At 43.1% G+C, this 23,083-nt stretch overlaps 1 protein-coding gene across 3 annotated transcripts in view; it reads left to right on the plus strand.

Annotated features, from left to right (window-relative positions):
* The window catches only part of LOC138642127 (collagen alpha-6(VI) chain-like), a 175,589-nt gene extending 157,242 nt beyond the window's left edge, over nt 1-18,347 (plus strand). For all 3 annotated transcript variants that reach the window (XM_069730064.1, XM_069730066.1, XM_069730065.1), the window contains exons 36-37: nt 11,616-11,694; nt 17,952-18,347. In XM_069730064.1, coding sequence (XP_069586165.1) covers nt 11,616-11,694; nt 17,952-17,955 — 83 coding nt within the window. In that variant the 3' untranslated portion in view covers nt 17,956-18,347. The remainder of the gene's footprint in view (nt 1-11,615; nt 11,695-17,951) is intronic.
* Nucleotides 18,348-23,083: the final 4,736 nt, after the last annotated feature.

Here is a 23,083-nt window from a genome sequence, read left to right on the forward strand (position 1 = left end):
GACATGCAGATGCGGTCAGTGAAAAAAATTGCTCATCTGCACTGCCCCATTGAATAATATTGGTGCGAGTGCTGTCTCTTTTTTTACGAACTACACTCGAGAACAAGTCCAGATAAAGAATCTCAGTTGCCATACTGTTACACACTGACATTATGCCTGACTGCCACCACCACTAAAAGGAGATTTACTGTATATAGCTGCCATTGAACTTATGACTTGGATGACTCTGTATTGAAGAAGCAGTTACAAGTGATGCCTGTTACCAGAATGAAATTAATCAGCACATCAGAAAGTACCATCAGAAACCTGAACTAAATTATTTAACCTTTTCACCACCCTAGACAACCAAGAGTATTCCAAATACATTTTTTTTAATCTCACTACCAATTTGCAAACCTTACACAAGGAATGTTAAGTATTAGCATCATAGGTAATACTACTTCATCTCCTTAGACACACATATTAATTATTAACCTATCAACAACCATTGTTAAAAACATATGAGAAACTGTACATAGAAGTTTGGTCCCGTAACATCCCATTTAGATTAGGCTCCTGCTTACATCTGCAATAGGGATTCTGTACTGAGCATCTCCGACAGGTTATGTCAAATTTACTGGAAAAAATAGGTTACATCAAGGGATGCGCGAACGTACTCGGTGATACTTGGATATCACTCAAGTATATAGGCGCTGGGATGTGTTCAGCACTTGACGAGCATTGTCTGATGTTCAGGTGTAATACTCAAATCCCTGCATGTTTGGCGCCTGTTACATAACCACTAAACATGCGCAGATTGCCTGCCAGTCATTGTAATGCCATAGCCATCTTGGTAGTAGCATTACTGTGATTGGCTGGTCGCATTATCTCATCAGAGGTTATAAAAGGACAGGCACCACAATGGTCATTATACTGATGCCATCGCACAGCTCAGGGACAGTTCTGATTAAAGAAAGAGAGTAGTTGTCCAGGCCTGTGTGCATAGTTTCAGGAATCAGAGTCCTCTAGTGGTGATACTGTTGCTGAACCACCATACAAAAAGTCCTTCTAAGTAGAGATGAGCTATAGCGCTTACCGAATAAACTGCAGCGGGAACCTAGATACATGGAGTGCACCAGCTGATCAGCTGTTCTGAGCCATAGCTGCATGTGTCACGGCTGTGTCACAGTCACAACACATGCATGGAGAACCCAACACACAGGCGATTCATGCATGTGTTGTGCCTGTCACACAGCGCGTAACGTGCAGCTGCGGCTCAGAACAGCTGATCAGCTGGTGCACTCCATGTATCCGGGTTTCCTCTGCAGCTTATTCAGTAAGCGCTATAGTCTGCCGAATAATCAGGAACCTGATCAAATTCGCTTATCTCTATTCTAAGGGCTAAACTTGTGCTTTGCTGTTTCTATGCGATATATCCTGCATTTAGCCTAGGGACAGCGGCTGGATCATGGAGAGTGGTTGAATAAGCCTCTAAGCAGGGCTTAGGGTTTTGAAGTCTGTTGCTAAATACGTATATAGCTGCTGCAGGTGACCACATTTAAAAAAAAAAAAAATTCACTGTATTGTCATCCATACAATTTATCCTGCTTTGTGTTAATTTATGGTGGTTTTAAACTAAAGAAAAAACGCTTTCCTGCTGAAGGTGACCAAATCTTTTTTTTGTTTGAAAAAATGTACTGTATTATCATCCATGCAGTTTAACCTGCTTCGCGTTAAATTACAGTGGTATTAAACAAACAAAAAAACCTTCGAAAATATTGACTATATTGTCATCCATACAGTTTAACCTGCTTTCTGTTAAATTACGGTGGTTTTCAACTCAAACTGCTTTTCGTACTGGAGGTAACCAAATTTTTTAGTGAAAAAAAAATTACTGGATTGTTATCCAAACAGTTTAACCTGATTTTTGCTCATTAACGGAGATTTTAAATGAAAAAAACATTTTGCCTGCTGGAGGTGACCAATTTTATTTGTGAAAAAATTGTCTGGATTGTCATCCATACAGTTTAACCTGGTTTGTGTTAAATTATAGTAGTTTTAAACTGGAAAAAAACACTTTGCCTGTCGCAGGTGACTAAAAAAAATTATTTAAAAAAATATCTTCAATTGAGCAAGGAAACATGGTTTCCAGAGACCTAGCAATTAGAATGTGTGCTAGGTGTGCGGTAAGGAATGGGGAAGTGGAAATGCTGATGATGGTGCACGCAGATGCTGAGGACGTGGGGCAGGTGCGACTGCTGGAGAACAAGAAACACGCCCATCCACGACACATCTTTTCCTGTCCCACTTTGCAGGGAGGCCCAGGACACCACTTCTGAAGCCAGACCAGTGCAAACAGGTAGTTGGTTGAATAGCAACCAACCAGCACCACAGGGTCCAGTTTCACCAGCCAAGAATCTGGATGACTCAATCCTCACCCTGATCCCCCTTCCTCCCACTATGTCTAGCTCCAGGAGACCAATGATCTTACACTAGGACACTCTGAGGTGCTCTCTACATCATCATTTCTTGATTGTGGCCTCTCGCCCTGCATGTTCCAAGTGGGACAGGAGGAAATGCTGTTTAGTGATGCACAAAACTTAGAGCAGCCACTGTCACAAGAAGATCATGTTGGGGAATGCCAAATTTTGTCTAAGGAGGTAGATAATCATGAGACACAGTTGACGATAAGTCATGTTGTTGTTAAGTCACCAAGTCAGGAGGATCAGAGTGATGAAATGAAAGATAAGTTGATGGATGATGAAGTCACTGACCCAACCAAGAAGCTGGCATGAAGAGTGAGGGCAGCAGCGCTGAGGCAAAGGGATCAGCAGCCCTGAAACAGGCAGGAAGAGGCAGTGTAGTGACCAGAAGGAGAAGGCGGGCAACTGTGAATTTCTCATGCATTTTTCCATCAAAGAGTTAAGTGTTCCCCAAACTGGGACTTTTTTAAAGAGAGTTCTGAGACAAAAAATGGTCATTTGTAACCTGTGACATGCCAATATCAGCAGGACCCTGACTACTAAGAGACAAACCACCAGCATGATCAGACTCCTGCCATCTAAGCACCCCACTCAGTGGGCAGAACACCTGGATTCACGATTGGTTCCACCAGTTGCCACCATGGCATCTTCCCCTGTGCTAGGTGCTTCCAAATCCCCAGTCCATGACACTGGTGCATATGCCGTTTTTATGCTGGCGCATATACTGTTTTTCATCTTCAATATTTGAACGAGACCCTCCAGCTGTTGTTTTCAAGGGTCTATGGATGACCCTGCTTGAAATTTTTGTCTCGCTTTGCACTGTGTGAAGAGCCTTTATAGATGACCTTGTGTGTAATTTTTGGCATGCTTTGCCCTTAGTGCATAGACTTTATGAGTCTAGGAGTACCACTAAATGACAATTTGAACAGAATGTGAATGAGCTTTATGTCTGATACAGCTTGTATCCCTCTTCTATCTAATTTTTGTATATAAAAAAATAAATTTTGGTTTACTACATTTTTTTTATTTAAATCCTTGTTAAAGTTTACCAAATATACAAGTCATTATACAGGAAACAATCTGAGAGTCAGAGATGATTGCAGGGGTCTTTCCCATGCTGTTCTCCTTCCTTTCAGCACTTTTTCCATCCATTTCAACATTTTCACTGTACCCCAGACCTCCTCGTAGGGTATGCTGGAAAAATGTTTGGATTTCCCATTGACTCCCATTAAACTCATTACTTGAAAAGAGCATCCGAGCATTAGGAATTGCTTTGTTCGAGTTGCTCATGTCTAGTTACTTTTTGCAGTAAAATGATTAATATGCTTCTGGAATCCAACTGACCCTGTTAATAATCATTGGGTCCATTATGTGTCATTAGTGCCCATCTTGAAATGGATCAAGCACTGTGTTATTTTAGTTTTTCTGTTACGATAACTATGACAGAGGTGTGAACAGAGTCTAAAGGTACCGTCACATTTAGTGACGCTGCAGCGATCTAGACAACGATCCCGATCGCTGCAGCGTCGCTGTGTGGTCGCTGGAGAGCTGTCACACAGACAGCTCTCCAGCGACCAACTATGCGAAGTCCCCTGGTAACCAGGGTAAACATCGGGTTACTAAGCGCAGGGACGCGCTTAGTAACCCGATGTTTACCCTGGTTACCAGCGTAAACGTAAAAAAAAAAAACACTACATACTTACATTCCGGTGTCTGTCCCCCGGCGCTGTGCTTCTCTGCACTGACTGTGAGCGCCAGCTGGAAAGCACAGCGGTAACGTCACCGCTGTGCTCTGCTTTCCGGCCGACGCTTACACATTGCAGAGAAGCAGAGCGCCGGGGGACAGACACCGGAATGTAAGTAGGTAGTGTTTGATTTTTTTACGTTTACGCTGGTAACCAGGGTAAACATCGGGTTACTAAGCACGGCCCTGCGCTTAGTAACCCGATGTTTACCCTGGTTACCAGTGAAGACATCGCTGAATCGGCATCACACACGCCGATTCAGCGATGTCTGCGGGAGTCCAGCGACGAAATAAAGTTCTGGACTTTCTGCTCCGACCAACGATGGCACAGCAGGATCCTGATCGCTGCTGCCTGTCAAACTCAATGATATCGCTATCCAGGACGCTGCAACGTCACGGATCGCTAGAGATATCGTTCAGTGTGACGGTACCTTTACCTGTAGTTTTCCTTATCTTCTAACTGCTGCGCTAATGTGAGTAATGTGGTTTCTCTGGCTGCAGTAATGACGTGATTAGACTTACTTCCCTGTGTGTGAGCACTCTGTGACAAGACCTCCACTCATAAGTATGTTTCTATGTGTAGGACAGACATTAGTTCAGCAAGGACCAACCTTCTCTGACTCTCCCTTAGGCCTCATTGAGTTGCATATGAGAAAATCGGATGGATTATTCAGATCAGACTGTAATCAGAGTTTGATGAGATTTTGATTATAGTGTTTTATGTGCAGGGCTGTATTTGGTGTTCATGCTGCCCTAGGCACTTTAAGTTTTCACGCCCCCTACTGGTAAGTAAGACTAAGGGTAGGTGCACAGGACATCTTTTTCAGGCGGATCCGCTCCGTAACCCACCTGAAAAAGTGTTAAAGAAACTCCTAAAAGACTGAATATATGCTCTGCAGTGTAAGGGCTCATACTCACTCGGATGAGTCTCGCATGGCAATACCCGGCACTGCACCCGGCACTCAGGAGTGGAGCGTGCGGCTGCATGTATTGCTATACGGCTGCACGCTCCGATCTGAGTACCGGGTGCAGTGCCGGGAATTGCCATGCGAGACTCATCCGAGTTTCTCGCAAGTGAGTATGAGCCCTAAACATTACTTGCTGATCATATGTCCTCTGACAATAAAGCAAGAAACTGCTGGTATTGAAAGAGACCAAAAAGTCTGGGAATACAAACTTATGATGACCTTTGACACATCCAGAGCAGGAATGAATGCATTGCATGATTTTATGTCTTTTTACACCAATTAAAGGGAACCTGTCCGCAGGATTGAGCACAGTAACCTACACACAGTGTCAGGTCGGTGCCATTATACTGAATAAAATGATAACTTGTTTGATGAAATCCGTCTTGTGGTTGTTTAATCTTTATTTTCAGTTTTGAGTTAATGATATGCTCGTGCTCCGGGGCGGGGGGATTGGGGGGTCTTCATGTTGTGCTCTGATTAGCTATTCATACTCAACACTGCTGACAGGTCACTGTCTCAGTGACATGACTCCTAGTTTACATAATGAATATATGCACATACTAAAAAAAAACACTTCTGCAGGCAGACGCCGGAGCATAATCGCATGTGTACTGTGTTAATAATAAATGTGGTTGAAGTTATCCCAATCATAAAAAAAATCCATTGGAAAATGGCGCCCATCGCGCCTGTGCCGTAGCAGCTATTGGTGTATATAGAGTTGATTCGATAGCTGCTATTGCGCTGGCAGCACCATCTTGCTAGAGAAAAAAAATTTCCTCCAAAATAGTGCCGCCGACGCCTGTACACTAGCAGCTATCGGATAACCTTTATATACGCCGATAGCTGCTACTGTGCAGGCACGGCAGGCACCATTTTCAATTGGATTTCTTTTTTTACAATCAGGATAACCTCAACCACATTTATTAGTAACACGGCACACATGCAATTATGCTGCAGCACAGGTGCCACGGCTGGCACCTGTCTGCAGAAGGGTTTTCTTTTTTTTTCAGTATGTGAATATAATATTCACTAGATGGTGGCCCGATTCTAACACATTGGGTATTCTAGAATATGCATGTCCACATAGTATATTGGCAAGTCACGTAGTATATTGCTCAGCCACATAGTATATTGCCCAGCCACGTAGTATATTGCCCAGTCATGTAGTATATTGCCCAGTCACGTAGTATATTGCCCAGCCACTGACTGCGGGGAGGAAAGAGCGGCCATATTGCCGCCGGACTGTGGCTGTCGCTGATTGGTCGTGGCAATGGTCGTGGGCATTTTGCCACGACCAATCAGCGACTTGGATTCCATGACAGACAGAGGCCGCGACCAATGAATATCTGTGACAGAAAGACAGACGGAAGTGACCCTTAGACAATTATATAGTAGATTATGTAAACTAGGGAGCAGGTCACTGAGGGATCAGTGACCTATCAGCAGTCTTCAGTATGAATAGTTAATCAAAGCACCACATGAAGACCCCCCCACAGGCCGCCCCGGAGCACAAGCATATGATTAGCACACAACCGAAAATAAAGATTAAACAACAACCACAAGATGGATTTCATCAACCAAGGCAGTGATTTTCAACCTTTTTTGAGCCGCGGCACACTTTTTATACTTAAAAAATCCCGGGGCACACCACCAACCAAAATGGTACAAAATGGTGCGTCCAGGTTTGAGATGAAAGTCTGCAGTCATTCTATGTGACTGCAGGCTTCTGAATTCTCACAGCGCAAGCACTGCACACTTTTAGGATTCTCCCTTGCCGGTGGCCAGAGTGGATGGTCATGACAGCACAAGTATGTGATTTGGATACTTCTGGCCACATTCTAACTAGACATGTCCGGCCTCAGACAATTCATTTTCATTGAATGAGGCCACACATGTCTAGTCAGCACGTGACCGCATGTATGTAAATCACCAACATCTGAGAATTATGATAGCAGTGTGCACTGTGAGAATTCAGAAGTCTGCAGTCACATAGTATGACTGCAGACTCATCACAACCTTGGACATCCCCTTTAATGTTCCTAACATAAATAAAAATATGAGAATTAGTATCACAAAAAAACACATTTACATCCAGGTACCTGATAGATGACGTTATTTGTGGAGTCGCCTCTTTCTTTTCATCTTCACCTTGTCCAGATGCCATGATGACTCTTCTCATCCACCGGCAGAGCTCGTTTCTGCAGACTTCCATCTTCTCCTGTCTTCTGCAGCACATCCCGACACAACACCCTTAAAGATAGCAGTGTTATTATAATGCTCCGGAATAAAAATATCTGCCCTAGGTTGAGCCCCTGAGTAAATAATTGCCCCTCACTTTATTCCCAGCACATAATATGACCCTCACTGTCCCTCTTATGGTACATGCCATCCACACTACCCTCTCTCTCTTTTCCATACTTCACGCTGCCTTCTCATACTGTGTCCCTCATAGAGAGCCCAGTCTCTCTACTGTGCCCCTTCATTACACTCCTCCTACTTGGCATACTGTCTCCTCCTGGCTGTTACCCTCACACTACTCAGTATCTATTATGTGTCCACTCACACTTTCATCCCCCCATACTGTCTGCACACATTTCTAATAGCCTCCTCATGTACATCCCCCCCCTAACATACCCCTTTGCTCTCTCCATATTTCCTCCTCACACATTCCCCCCTCACACATTCCCCCGACTCCCCATACTGTCCTCACACATCCCATCACCGTTGCTCCCAATACTGTGTCAGCACACATTTTTCCCCTCGCTACTGTGTCCACCCCCATCTCCCCACTCACCCCCACAGAATATATCCACTCCCCTTCCGATAGAATAAATCCATCCCCTTCCACAGAATAAATGCACCCTGCCCCACACATGCTAAATAAATTCCAGCCCCCCCCCACGTACACACTGAATAAATCCCACACACTGAATAAATCCCCCCCAAACACACTGAATAAAACCCCCCAACCACACTGAATAAATCCCCCCAAACACACTGAATAAATCTCCCCCACACACACTGAATAAATCCCCCCCACACACACACTGAATAAATCCCACACACTGAATAAATCCCCCCCAAACACACTGAATAAATCCCCCCCACACACACTTAATAAATCCCCCCCACACACTCTGAATAAATCCCCCCACACTTAATAAATCCCCCCACACACACTGAATAAATCCCCCCACACACACTGAATAAATCCCCCCCACACACTTAATAAATCCCCCCTCACACACTTAATAAATCCCCCCTACACACACTGAATAAATCCCCCCCACTGAATAAATCCCCCCCACACACTGAATAAATCCCTCACACTGAATAAATCCCCCCCACACACTGAATAAATCCCCCCACTGAATAAATCCCCCCACACTCTGAATAAATCCCCACACACACTGAATAAATCCCCCCACTGAATAAATCCCCCCCCCCCAACACACTGATTAAATCCTGACTCCCCCAAACACTGAATAAATATTCCCCATAAACCCACCCCACGCTGAATCTTCGGTGTCTTCAGCTCCACAACTACAGGAGCACTTACCACCAAGTCTCTTTTTTCTCTTGCACGCCGGATAGTGACGCCAGCAGCGTGATCACATGACTTGATCACGCTGCTGGTGTCGCTCTGACCCAGCGGTCACAGCCTCAATTGTACTCGCAGCTGGTAGATGTCTGTGAGTACAATTGATCTCCGGGAGCCGGCGCGCTGCAGCTTCTCTGTGCCGGCTGTCAGCTTGACAGTCGGCACAGAGAACAGCTGACTCCTGTTCCCCGCGGCACACCTGACCATGTGTCGCGGCACACTAGTGTGCCGCGGAACACTGGTTGAAAATCACTGAACCAAGGTATCATTTTATTCAGTATAATGACACTGACCTGACACTGTCTGTAGGTTACTGTGCACAATCCTGCTGAAAGATTCCATTTAAGGAATGTGCTCCTCTGACCATTTGGGAGCATCGCAATCCTATACCAGCCTCAATAAGAGAACAATAAAACTTTCATATTTCTTAAATATCAGCTCCTCCAATATTTACTGGCACAAGTGTTTTCTCCTCGTCCCACATTGATTGTTCTGCTTCATATCACTTGTCTCATTTACTGCATTATTCCTATGTCCTGTTGTGTATAAATGCTATAAATAGGATTGTGATCCTCGCCGTAGTATTACAACAGTCTGAATGAACCCTATCACTGATGTCTGCCCAAAAACTCCAAGGGGGTGAATACTTTCGCAAGCCACTGTATATACTATGACCACCAGCCATCCCTCCTTATATACCATGACCATCACACCATCCCACCTTATATACTATGACAGGGGTCCCCAACTCCAGGCCTCGAGGGCCGCCAACAGTGCAGGTTTTCAGGATTTCTTTAGTCTTGCATCGGTGGTAATGTGATCATCTGCACAGGTGATGATTCCAACCCCTGTGCGATACTAAGGAAATCCTGAAAACCTGCACTGTTGGCGGCCCTCGAGGCCTGGAGTTGGGGACCACTGTACTATGACCTCCACACCATCCTCCCTATATACTATGTCCACCACACTATCCTTCCTTATATGCCATGACCACCACACCGTCCCCCTTTGCATACTATGACTACCACGTCATCGCCTTTTAAGAATTATACCCACTGCACTCTCTTCACTTATGAACTACAATCTTCACACTGCCCTCACCCCCTTTTCAAACTGTCTCTCTCACATTACCCTTCTCCGTTCTGAGTCCATGTTGCTCCTTCTCCATACTGAAATCCCCATGCTGCTCCCTCTATCATAATGAGCCCACCCCACCCTGCCCCTTTCCCATACAGAGCTCACTCCACGCTGTCCCTTTTTCTGTTCTGAGACCACCCCATGTTGCCTGATTTTTTCATACTGAGCACCCCATGCTTTCCCTTTTTCCATGCCGAATCCACCCCAAGTTGCTCCCTTTTCTATACAGTGCTCGACCTATGCTGCCCCCTTTTCTATTCTGAGCCCACCCCACACGGCGTCTTTTTCCATAGTGATCCCACACTGACCTTTTTTCCATACAGAGCTCACACCACGCTGCCCCTTTTGCCATAGTGATCCCACCTGATGATGTCCCCTTTCACATACTGAGCCACACCGCACTGCCCTCTTTTCCTTAGTGGTCACACACCATGCTGCCCCTTTTCCCATACAGCGCTCACCCCATGCTCCACAGTTTTCCATAGTGATCCCACTCTGCCCCCTCTCATAATGATCCCACCTCACGCTGCCCCCTTTTCTATGGTTATTCTATTTCACACTGCCCATTTTTCTGTAGTGATCCCACCCCACAATGCCCCTTTTTCCATAGTGATCCCACCCCATGATGCCCCTTTTCCATACTAAGCTCACGCCATGCTGTTCCTTTTTCAATAGTGAACCCATGCTACCCACTTTTCCACAACAATAACACCCCACACTGCCCCCTTTTCCCATAATGATCCCACCCCATGCATACTAAGCTCGCTGCCCTTTCTGTACATTGATCCCTATACACAATCCCCTGCTCCTGTATCTTCGGCTCTGTGAGCACCTACTCTATCCCAGCTCTGGTGAGCTCTCATCCTCTGCATCGCTCTGCAGTGACTTCGGCAGAGTGGTGAGGTAAACTCATAGCGCTACTGAGACGTCAGGATCATGTTCATGCCACTGCAAGTTGGCTCAGGGAGTTGATAGGAGCTCCACTGACCTCGGAAGTGTTGGTGCAAACGGAGGATCATTTGTATCAGCTTCAGTGTTATCCAACTTTCTGGTACTTGGAGAATTGAAAAAATACAACAATATCTCCACCTTCTCCATTCTAAAAACGTAATCCGAGTGCAGTCCAATTTTTTCAGGGCCCCATAAACTTGCGTTGCCGGTTTAGGTTAGACCTTTGGATCAAAACCGAACATGTCTCTGATATTTTCCGTGAACCACTCAGTCCAAGAAAAAAGTCGGACATGTGAATGGTACAATGGACTATCACAGCTATGAGAACTACTGATGAAAATCATGGATAGCACTCATATGCAAAAATCAGCTGTCGGAATGAGGCCTTATACAAAAGATCTCTCTCTACTGAGCGCTCCTGTGTTCTCTATAAGAAATATGCTGCCTGGCATCTCTAAAGACGGCTTATCTCTTAAAGAACAAAAGGATTGGCAGTCTGAAATCAAACATGCTGGATTTTTCACTGACATTATTTGTCAGAAAGAGTAGGGGTCTGCACACACAAGACAATCATGTAAAGATGTCGATATCGGCAGGTTTGGCTTACATTACTAAGGTGACCCCAGAGCAAACACAGTACTTACACTTCTGGAGGACTTTGTATCTCAAACTTTTATAGTAACATTGTGCTGTAATTATTATATTTACCATTATATACTAATAACATGGGTTTCATTTTGGTATCTTGACAGTGTCAATAAACAGATATCCACCGGCAGTGCTGAAAGAGAAATGTTCTAATTTATATAATGGCAGAAAGAAAAGATTAACGTGAGTATTCCTTTTGAAAAGCCTAATGTTATGCTGGAATAAGAAAAATGCAGCTATCAATAAAATACAGCATTTTTAAGAGTTAAAACAAATCATTTCTGAAACCATCGCTGTAGGTGTAGAGCAGCTAATACTTACTTCTAAAATTTGAGGCTTTTTTATCAATCGATTGTCTTACAAAAATGTACAGTAATGGCCAAAAGTTTTGAGAATGACACCAACATTATATTTTCACATGATCTGTTGCCCTCTGGTTTTTATTAGTGTTTGTCTGATGTTTATATCACATATAGAAATATAATTGCAATCATATTATGAGTACTAATAGGTTATATTGACAGTTAGAATGAGTTAATGCAGCAAGTCAATATTTGCAGTGTTGACACTTCTTCTTCAAGACCTCTGCAATTCTCCCTGGCATGCTCTCAATCAACTTCTGGACCAAATCCTGACTGATAGCAGTCCATTCTTGCATAATCAATGCTTGCATTTTGCCAGAATTTGTTGGTTTTTGTTTGTCCACCCGTCTCTTGATGATTGACCACAAGTTCTCAATGGGATTAAGATCTGGGGAGTTTCCAGGCCATGGACCCAAAATCTCTATGTTTTGTTCCATGAGCCATTTAGTTATCACCTTTGCTTTATGGCAAGGTGCTCCATCATGCTGGAAAAGGCATTGTTGGGCGGCAAACTGCTCTTGGACGGTTGGGAGAAGTTGCTCTTGGAGGACATTCTGGTACCATTCTTTATTCATGGCTGTGTTTTTAGGCAAGACTGTGAGTGAGCCGATTCCCTTCGCTGAGAAGCAACCCCACACATGAATGGTTTCAGGATGCTTTACAGTTGGCATGAGACAAGACTGGTGGTATCTCTCACCTCTTCTTCTCCGAATAAGCTGTTTTCCAGACGTCCCAAACAATCGAAAAGGGGATTCATCAGAGAAAATGACTTTGCCCCAGTCCTCAGCAGTCCACTCCCTGTACCTTTTGCAGAATATCAGTCGGTCCCTGATGTTTTTTCTGGAGAGAAGTGACTTCTTTGCTGCCCTCCTTGAAACCAGGCCTTGCTCAAAGAGTCTCCGCCTCACAATGCGTGCAGAAGCACTCACACCAGCCTGCTGCCATTCCTGAGCAAGCTCGGCACTTCTGGTAGTCCGATCCCGCAGCTGAAACAGTTTTAAGATACGGTCCTGGCGCTTGCTGGTCTTTCTTGGGCGCCCTGGAGCCTTTTTGACAACAATGGAAGCTCTCTCCTTGAAGTTCTTGATGATGCGATAGATTGTTGACTGAGGTGCAATCTTTGTAGCTGCGATACTCTTCCCTGTTAGGCAATTTTTGTGCAGTGCAATGATGGCTGCACGTGTTTCTTTAGAGATAACCATGGTTGACTGAAGAGAAACAATTATACCAAGCACCAGCCTCCTTTTAAAGTGTCCAGTGATGTCATTCTTACTTAATCATGACTGATTGATCGCCGGCCCTGTCCTCATCAACACCCACAACTGTGTTAATGGATCAATCACTAAAACGATGTTAGCTGCTCCTTTTAAGGCAGGACTGCAATGATGTTGAAATGTGTTTTGGGGGTTAAAGTTCATTTTCTGGGCAAATATTGACTTTGCAAGTACAGTAATTGCTGTTAAGCTGATCACTCTGACATTCAGGAGTATATACAAATTGCCATTAGAAAAAATGAAGCAGTAGACTTTGGAAAAATATTTGTCTCATTCTAAAAATTTTTGTCCATGACTGTATATGGTCTGCTTGGGCATGCCTGTCAACAAAGACTGGAGTAGCCTGTAGAACTGGGGGGGGTGAGTAACAGATAGCATTATTATTTCCACACACTCATTGATTTGCATGCCAAGAGCGATCCAAATAAATTTAATGGTTGGCGACCAAACGATAGTTTGGCCCATTGTTCAGCCAACAACCATCTCTCCCGACTTCTTAATACACAGGACTGCTTGAATTTTTAACAACTGTTTTTTCTCTGAAATTCTGTAGTATTTCAGAGTAAAATGGTTCATTGAAACAAGGAAGCTTTTCCAATTAAGGACAAGTACATGGCATGGATAAAAATAATCTTTACATGTCATTAAATCTTCATTCATTTTCAGACCGCCTTATATGAAGTTTGCAGCCAGATTTTTCTATTGAAAATGAATAAATAAAATTAAAGTTTTGTGTAAAGGTGTATGTAGCCTCTTCCCTTCTGGGTGATTTTCAAATTTTGCGCTTTTGTTTCTTGTCCTCTTTTTCAAGAGGAATAGTTTTTTATATTTTTTTCTGCTGACAAAGCCATATGTGAGCTTGTTTGTTGAATGACGCAATAATTCTACAATATACAAGTGCTTCTCACAAATTAGAATATCATTAAAAAGTTAATTTATTTCAGTTCTTCAATACAAAAAGTGAAACTCATACATTGTATCGAGTCATTACAAACAGAGTGATCTATTTCAAGTGTTAATTTCTGTTAATGTTGATGATTATGGCTTACAGTCAATGAAAACCCAAAAGTCATTACCTCAGTAAATTAGAATACTTTATAACAAAAGCTTGAAAAATTATTTTAAAATCCTAAATGTTGGCCTACCTGACCTACTTGGTCAGGGCTCCTTTTGCACCAATTACTGCATCAATGCAGCGTGGCATGGAGGCGATCAGCCTGTGGCACTGCTGAGGTGTTATGGAAGCCCAGGTTGCTTTGATAGCAGCCTTCAGCTCATCTGCATTGTAGGGTCTGGTGTCTCTCATCTCCCTCTTGACAATATCCCATAGATTCTCTATAGGGTTAAGGTCAGGCGAGTTTGCTGGTCATTCAAGCACAGTGATACTGTTGTTTTTAAACCAGTTATTGGTACTTTTGGCAGTGTGGACAGGTGCTAAGTCCTGCTGGAGAATGAAATTTCCATCTCCAAAAAGATTGTCGGCAGAAGGAAGCATAAAGTGCTTTAAAATTTCCTGGTAGACGGCTGCACTGACTTTGGTCTTGATAAAACACAGTGGACCTACACCAGCAGATGACATGGCTCCCCAAACCATCACTGATTGTGGAAACTTCACACTAGACCTCAAGTAGCTTGGATTGTGGCCTCTCCACTCTTCCTCCAGACTCTGGGACCTTGATTTCCAAATGAAATGTAAAATTTACTTTCATCTGAAAACAACACCTTGGACCACTGAGCAACAGTCTAGTTCATTTTCTCTGTAGCCCAGATAAGACGCTTCTGGCATTGTCTATTGGTCATGAGTGATTTGACACAAGGAATGCGACACTTGTAGCCTATGTCCTGGATACGTCAGTGTGTGGTGGCTCTTGAAGCAATGACTCCAACAGCAGTCCACTCCTTATGGATGATCCTTGACCTGTAACCTACCTACCTGCGGAGGTTGGCACCCTATGAGGAAATGTATGAGAATGGTGCCCCCATTCAACGATGGCTGACCCTACTGTCCTGTATTACCCTAAATATCATTGATGGTTATACAACTCTCACATCATCAGGGGACCCAGAGACAGTCTTGATTCAATAGGTACAGTCAGAAAAGGAAAAATAGGTGTATATAGGGTCAGTGAAAATGTGGAGTGTGATTGTGGAGCCTACTGAAACAGACTAAGGGACCTTTTTAAACACTTAGGAAGCCTTTGCAGGTGTTTTTTGTTACTAATTCTAATTAACTGAGATAATGAGTTTTGGGTTTTCATTGGCTGTAAGCCATAATCATCAACATTAACAGAAATAAACACTTGAAATAGATCACTCTGTTTGTAATGACTCTATATAATATGAGTTTCACTTTTTATGTTGAAGAACTGAAATAAATTAACTTTTTGATGATATTCTAATTTTGGGAGAAGCACCTGTAATATACTGAAAAATGGGAACAAAAAATTGTAAAGGAGGGTAAAATTGTAGAAAAGCAAAACCCCACAGTTCTGACAGTTCTTTTTTGGAGAAGGGGTTTTGTTTTACGGTGATCAAACATACCGATATATTTTTTATTTTTAGATTTGAATGGTTGCAAAAAATTTCAAACTCTGCATTTTTTTATTTTCTATTGACCATTAGTAATATATACTGTAATACTAAAGAATTACATTGTATAGTAAAAGTACTGGTCTCTTATGAAGCTGGGCTTCATAGAAACCCCAAATTGACCCTCAGCTGCTTTGGCAATCCATCAGATACATGTCATGAGGATGGCACAATTTAAATGCTGCTGTCACCATCTACAGGGTAAACAGCAGTATGTTGAAAAACAGCAACGATTGGCACTACTGCTTTTAGTTGCAGGTGCTGGATGTATAATACAGTCGGCATCCAAGCAAGACATGACAAATATGGGACATACCCATATGTCCCATGTCAGGAAAGGGTTGATCTTTTTTTCATAGAGGTTGTTGACCATTTTGCTCCTTTGGGAGCCAGCACAATTTTCACATTTTTGGCATGTGCAAGTATAATAGAAATCATATAACAAAAATATATGTACTATTATGGCCGATAGTGTTTGCACAATTGAAATTTTTCCACAAAATTAAATATTTCTTCCAGAAAATGATTGCAGTTACACATGTTTTGTAAAACACACTTTTATTTCCTCCGTGTGTATTGCAACAACACAAAACAGATAAAAGAAGGCAAATTGGACATAATTTCACACAAAACCCCCAAAACAGGCCAGACAAAATTGTTGCCATTCTCAACTTAAAGGGAACCTGTCAGCAGGATTGTGCTCAATAACCTACTGACAATGTCAGATTTGCTCCATTATACTGATTAAAATGATACCTTGGTTGATGAAATCCGTCTTGTAGTTGTTGTTTAATCTTTATTTTTAGTTTTGAGTTAATGAGATTCTCGTGCTCCGGGGCAGCCTATGGGGAAGGGGTCTTCATGTGATGCTCTGATGCTGATTCATGTGTATGGCTTCTGACAGGTCACTGATCCGCCGCCTATTTTACCTACTGCATATCTTCTTGTTTGAAAAAAAGAAAATTACATTCATCATGAAGGTGCCGGTGGCTCTTGCGCTGTACCATGATACGATGTATAGTATCCATATTTTCATTTGATTTTGTCAAATACATTTCTTGAGAAAAAAAGTTATCTTAGTCGAAATGGTGCTGACGCCCGCGCCTGCGCAGTATCATCACTAAGATCGCCGATAGATGCTACTGTTCAGGTGCCACCACCTGCTTCATTTTCATGGAGCTAATTTTTTTTCTCTATCAAAATGGCACCAGGGGTGGCACCTGCATAGTAGGCAACAACCACAAGACGGATTTCATCAACCTAGGTATCATTTTAATCAGTATAAAAATGCCAACCTGACAGGGTCTGTAGTTTACTGAGTACAATCCTGCTGACAGGTTCACTTTAATATTTGTATTAAATGGTTCACAGGAATATTGATAGTATAACAAATGAGTAGAAATGTCAATAGCATATTTACTATCAGGATAAATTATAATCAAAAATGTCTATAAGAAGCAACTCCATATACCTAAATAATCATAATAAAGAAAGAAGGGAGTGCTGATTTCATAAAATAATACAGTTTATTAATTACATATAATAATTCAATATAACATAATATACAACAGAACGTAGACAAAGAGTGATTCATGAAATCACCCAGGGAATCATAAACTAAGGTAGGGAAGCGCTATTGATCAGTACCAAGAGATAAAGCCTCTTGTCTAAACTATAGATCATGAGGATCTCACTACCTAAAGTGGACTAGTGCAGTATCATAAACTGAAGCTCACAGACACATAAATAAGCTGTAACTAAATAGTTAAACCAAAAATAGTGAACAGCAGCAATATAGGGACAGTCTCTTGGGAATCTTATTGTGCACTTGCATATGACTATGGGAGAGTGTTAGTGATCCTAATTCAATGGCACATGCACTTTATTCCTGTGCTGCTGTTCACTGGCTTAGAGCAGGAAGAGCACGGGCATATCATTCACTGAAAACTTCTAACACTGATTACACAAGAACAACAAGACAGATTTCTTCACCCCAGGTATCATTTTAATCAGTGTAACAGTGGCAACATGACAATGTCTGTAGTTTACTTAGCAAAATCTTCCTGACAGGTTCGCTTTAGAGACTGGAGGTGAGGAACACTGCTCTATGGGGTACAAACAAAAGAGGATCTACCAGTACCTGGGATCTCAGCTTCTAGAAAATCTGAAACTTTCACATGTGAGAAATAACTTATGTTGGTTATTTTGGTTACAGGTAACAGAGGAAAGGATTGAGTCACCCCATGACGTGGTCTACTTTCTCCAGAAAGCATCGCTGATCAGACAATGGTTTCACAATTCTCTTATCTGTTCTATTGGCAGATATTCTTCAGCTCTCTATTAATGGAAAGTTATTGTAAATTTATGCTGATTAGATAAGCTTTAGTTTTAGGGTGTGATGACTAGTAATGTTCTGAAAGATTATTAAATGTAAGTGTGATCTAGGATTTATATAATACCAACTACACAAGAACTTTGTACTGATACTTGCAGCTCCTATAATTTACAAATCAATCAAAACATGACTTTTACTTCTGGGGATCCTTCCATGCAACTCCTATATTAAGATTTTAATATTTCAGTTTTCTATTAAAAACAAATCTTCACAGAATGAACGGCTATGCACTTTTGTCATACATGTTAGATTTCTGTTCATAAAATGAGTTGGTCACCCTCAAAACACTGATTATACCACTTAACCCCTTCATGACCCAGCCTATTTGGACCTTAATGACCTGGCCGTTTTTTGCAATTCTGACCAGTGTCCCTTTATGAGGTAATAACTCAGGAACGCTTCAACGGATCCTAGCGGTTCTGAGATTGTTTTTTCGTGACATATTGGGCTTAAGGTTAATCGTAAATTTAGGTCAATAAATTCTGCGTTTATTTGTGATAAAAACGGAAATTTGGCGAAAATTTTGAAATTTTTATTCTGTTAAACCAGAGTTATGTGACACAAAATAGTTAATAAATAACATTTCCCACATGTCTACTTTACATCAGCACAATTTTGGAAACAAAATTTTTTTTTGCTACGAAGTTTTAAGGGTTAAAATTTGACCAGCGATTTCTCATTTTTACAACGAAATTTACAAAACCATTTTTTTTAGGGACCACCTCACATTTGAAGTCAGTTTGAGGGGTCTATATGAGTGAAAATACCCAAAAGTGACACCATTCTAAAAACTGCACCCCTCAAGGTGCTCAAAACCACATTCAAGAAGTTTATTAACCCTTCAGGTGCTTCACAGCAGCAGAAGCAACATGGAAGGAAAAAATGAACATTTAACTTTTTAGTCACAAAAATGATCTTTTAGCAACAATTTTTTTATTTTCCCAATAGTAAAAGGAGAAGCTGAACCACGAAAGTTGTTGTACAATTTGTCCTGAGTACACTGATACCCCATATGTGGGGGTAAACCACTGTTTGGGCGCACGGCAGGGCTTGGAAGGGAAGGAGCGCCATTTGACTTTTTGAATGAAAAATTGGCTCCACTCTTTAGCGGACACCATGTCATGTTTGGAGAGCCCCCGTGTGCCTAAAAATTGAAGCTCCCCCACAAGTGACCCCATTTTGGAAACTAGACGCCCCAAGGAACTTATCTAGATGCATAGTGAGCACTTTAAACCCCCAGTTGCTTCACAAATTGATCCGTAAAAATGAAAAAGTACTTATTTTTTCACAAAAAAATTATTTTAGTCTCAATTTTTTCATTTTCCCATGGGCAACAGGATAAAATGGATGCTAAAATTTGTTGGGCAATTTCTCCTGAGTACACCGATACCTCCCATGTGGGGGTAAACCACTGTTTGGGCACATGGTAAGGCTCGGAAGGGAAGAAGCGCCATTTGACTTTTTGAATGAAAAATTATCTCCATCGTTAGCGGACACCATGTCACGTTTGGAGAGCCCCTGTGTGCCTAAACATTGGAGCTCCCCCACAACTGACCCCATTTTGGAAACTGGACCCCTCAAGGAACTTATCTAGATGCCTAGTGAGCACTTTAAACCCTCAGGTGCTTCACAAATTGATCCGTAAAAATGAAAAACTACTTTTTTTTCACAAAAATTTATTTTCGCCTCAATTTTTTCATTTTCACATGGGCAATAGGATAAAATGGATCCTAAAATTTGTTGGGCAATTTCTCCCGAGTACGCTGATACCTCATATGTGGGGGTAAACCACTGTTTGGGCACACGGCAGGGCTCGGAAGGGAAGGCGCGCCATTTGACTTTTTGAATGGAAAATTAGCTCCAATTGTTAGCGGACACCATGTCGCGTTTGGAGAGCCCCAGTGTGCATAAACATTGGAGGTCCCCCACAAGTGACCCCATTTTGGAAACTAGACCCCCCAAGGAACTTATACAGATGCACATTGAGCACTTTAAATCCCCAGGTGCTTCACAGAAGTTTATAACGCAGAGCCATGAAAATAAAAAATAATTTTTCTTTCCTCAAAAATGATTTTTAGCCTGGAATTTCCTATTTTGCAAAGGGTAATAGAAGAAATTGGACCACAAATGTTGTTGTCCAGTTTGTCCTGAGTACGCTGATACCCCATATGTGGGGGTAAACCACTGTTTGGGCGCATGCCGGGGCTCGGAAGTGAAGTAGTGACGTTTTGAAATGCAGACTTTGATGGAATGGTCTGCGGGCGTCACGTTGAGTTTGCAGAGCCCCTGATGTGGCTAAACAGTAGAAACCCCCACAAGTGACCCCATTTTGGAAACTAGACCCCCCAAGGAACTTATCTAGATATGTGGTGAGCACTTTGAACCCCCAAGTGCTTCACAGAAGTTTATAACGCAGAGCCGTGAAAATAATAAATACGTTTTCTTTCCTCAAAAATAAATTTTAGCCCAGAATTTTTTATTTTCCCAAGGGTTACAGGATAAATTGGACCACAAAAGTTCTTGTCCAGTTTCTCCTGAGTACGCTGATACCCCATGTGTGGGGGTAAACCACTGTTTGGGCACACGTCGGGGCTCAGAAGGGAAGTAGTGACTTTTGAAATGCAGACTTTGATGGAATGCACTGCGGGCGTCACATTGCGTTTGCAGAGCCCCTGGTGTGCCTAAACAGTAGAAACCCCCCACATGTGACCCTATTTTGGAAACTAGACCCCCCAAGGAACTTATCTAGATATGTGGTGAGAACTTTGAACCCCCAAGTGCTTCACAGACGTTTACAACGCAGAGCCGTGAAAATAAAAAATCATTTTTCTTTCCTCAAAAATGATGTTTTAGCAAGCTTTTTTTTATTTTCACAAGGGTAACAGGAGAAATTGGACCCCAGTATTTGTTGCACAGTTTGTCCTGAGTACACTGATACCCCATATGTGGGGGTAAACCACTGTTTGGGCACACGTCGGAGCTCGGAAGTGAGGGAGCACCATTTGACTTTTTGAATACAAGATTGGCTGGAATCAATGGTGGCGCCATGTTGCGTTTGGAGACTCCTGATGTGCCTAAACAGTGGAAACCCCTCAATTCTACCTACAACGCTAACCCCAACATACCCCTTACCATAATCCCAACTGTAGCCATAACCCTAATCACAACCCTAACCACAACCCTAATTCCAACCCTAACCCTAAGACTATATGCCCACGTTGCGGATTCGTGTGAGATTTTTCCGCACCATTTTTGAAAATCCGCGGGTAAAAGGCACTGCGTTTTACCTGCGGATTTACAGCAGATTTCCAGTGTTTTTTGTGCGGATTTCACCTGCGGATTCCTATTGAGGAACAGGTGTAAAACGCTGCGGAATCCGCACAAAGAATTAACATGCTGCGGAAAATACAACGCAGCATTTCCGCGCGGTATTTTCCGCACCATGGGCACAGCGGATTTGGTTTTCCATAGGTTTATATGGTACTGTAAACGTGATGGAACACCGCTGCGAATCCGCAGTGGCCAATCCGCTGCGGATCCCCAGCCAAATCCGCACCGTGTGCACATAGCCTAATTCTAAAGGTATGTGCACACGCTGCGGAAAATGCTGCGGATCCGCAGCAGTTTCCCATGAGTTTACAGTTCAATGTAAACCTATGGGAAACAAAAATCGCTGTACACATGCTGCAGAAAAACTGCACGGAAACGCAGCGGTTTACATTCCGCAGCATGTCACTTCTTTCTGCAGATTCCGCAGCGGTTTTACAACTGCTCCAATAGAAAATCGCAGTTGTAAAACCACAGTGAAATGCGCAGAAAAACCGCGGTAAATCCGCAATAAATCAGCAGCGGTTTAGCACTGCGGATTTATCAAATCCGCTGCGGAAAAATCCGCAGAGGACCAGAATACATGTGCACATATCGAAACCCTAACCCTAACCCTAACCCTAGTTCTAACCCCAACCTTAGTGGAAAAAAAAAATCTTTATTTTATTGTTGTCCCTATCTATGGGGGTGACAAATGGGGGGGGGGTCATTTACTATTTTTTTTATTTTGATCACTGTGATAGGTTATATCTCAGTGATCAAAATGCACTTTGGAACGAATCTGCCGGCCGGCAGATTCAGCGGGCGCACTGCGCATGCGCCCGCCATTTTGGAAGATGGCGGCACCCATGGAGAAGACGGACGGACCCCGGGAGGATCGGTAAGTATGATGGGGTGGGGGGAGCACGGGGGGGTGGATCGGAGCATGGGGGGTGGATCGGAGCGCAGGGGGTGGATCGGAGCATGGGGGGGTGGATTGGAGCACGGGGGTGGATCGGAGCACGGGGGGTGGATCGGACTGCAGGGGGGTTGGATCGGAGCACGGGGGTGGGATTGGAGCACGGGGGAGTGGACAAGAGCACGGGGGGAGCGGAGCACAGGACGGAGGGGAGCGGGGCAGTGTGCAGGACTGATCGGTGGCTTGGGGGGGCGATCGGTGGGGTGGGGGGGCACATCAGTGTTTCCAGCCATGGCCGATGATATTGCAGCATCGGCCATGGCTGGATTGTAATATTTCACCAGTTATAATAGGTGAAATATTACAAATCGCTCTGATTGGCAGTTTCACTTTCAACAGCCAATCAGAGCGATCGTAGCCATGGGGGGGGGGGGTGAAGCCACCCCCCCTGGGCTGTACTACCACTCCCCCTGTCCCTGCAGATCAGGTGAAATTGGAGTTAACCCTTTCACCCGATCTGCAGGGACACGATCTTTCTATGGCGCCACATAGGCGCCATGGGTCGGATTGGCACCGACTTTCATGACGCCTATGTGGCGTCAAAGGTCGGGAAGGGGTTAAGCTGGTGTATAGGGGATTTCGATTTTAGTAGTTTAGTTGCCAGAAAAAAAATATTTCTGTACGAATAGGCGATGGAGTTAAAGCCCGCTTTAATGATGTTAATCAA

Source organism: Ranitomeya imitator, chromosome 6, assembly GCF_032444005.1.
Source record: "Ranitomeya imitator isolate aRanImi1 chromosome 6, aRanImi1.pri, whole genome shotgun sequence".
Taxonomy (NCBI): Eukaryota; Metazoa; Chordata; class Amphibia; order Anura; family Dendrobatidae; genus Ranitomeya; species Ranitomeya imitator.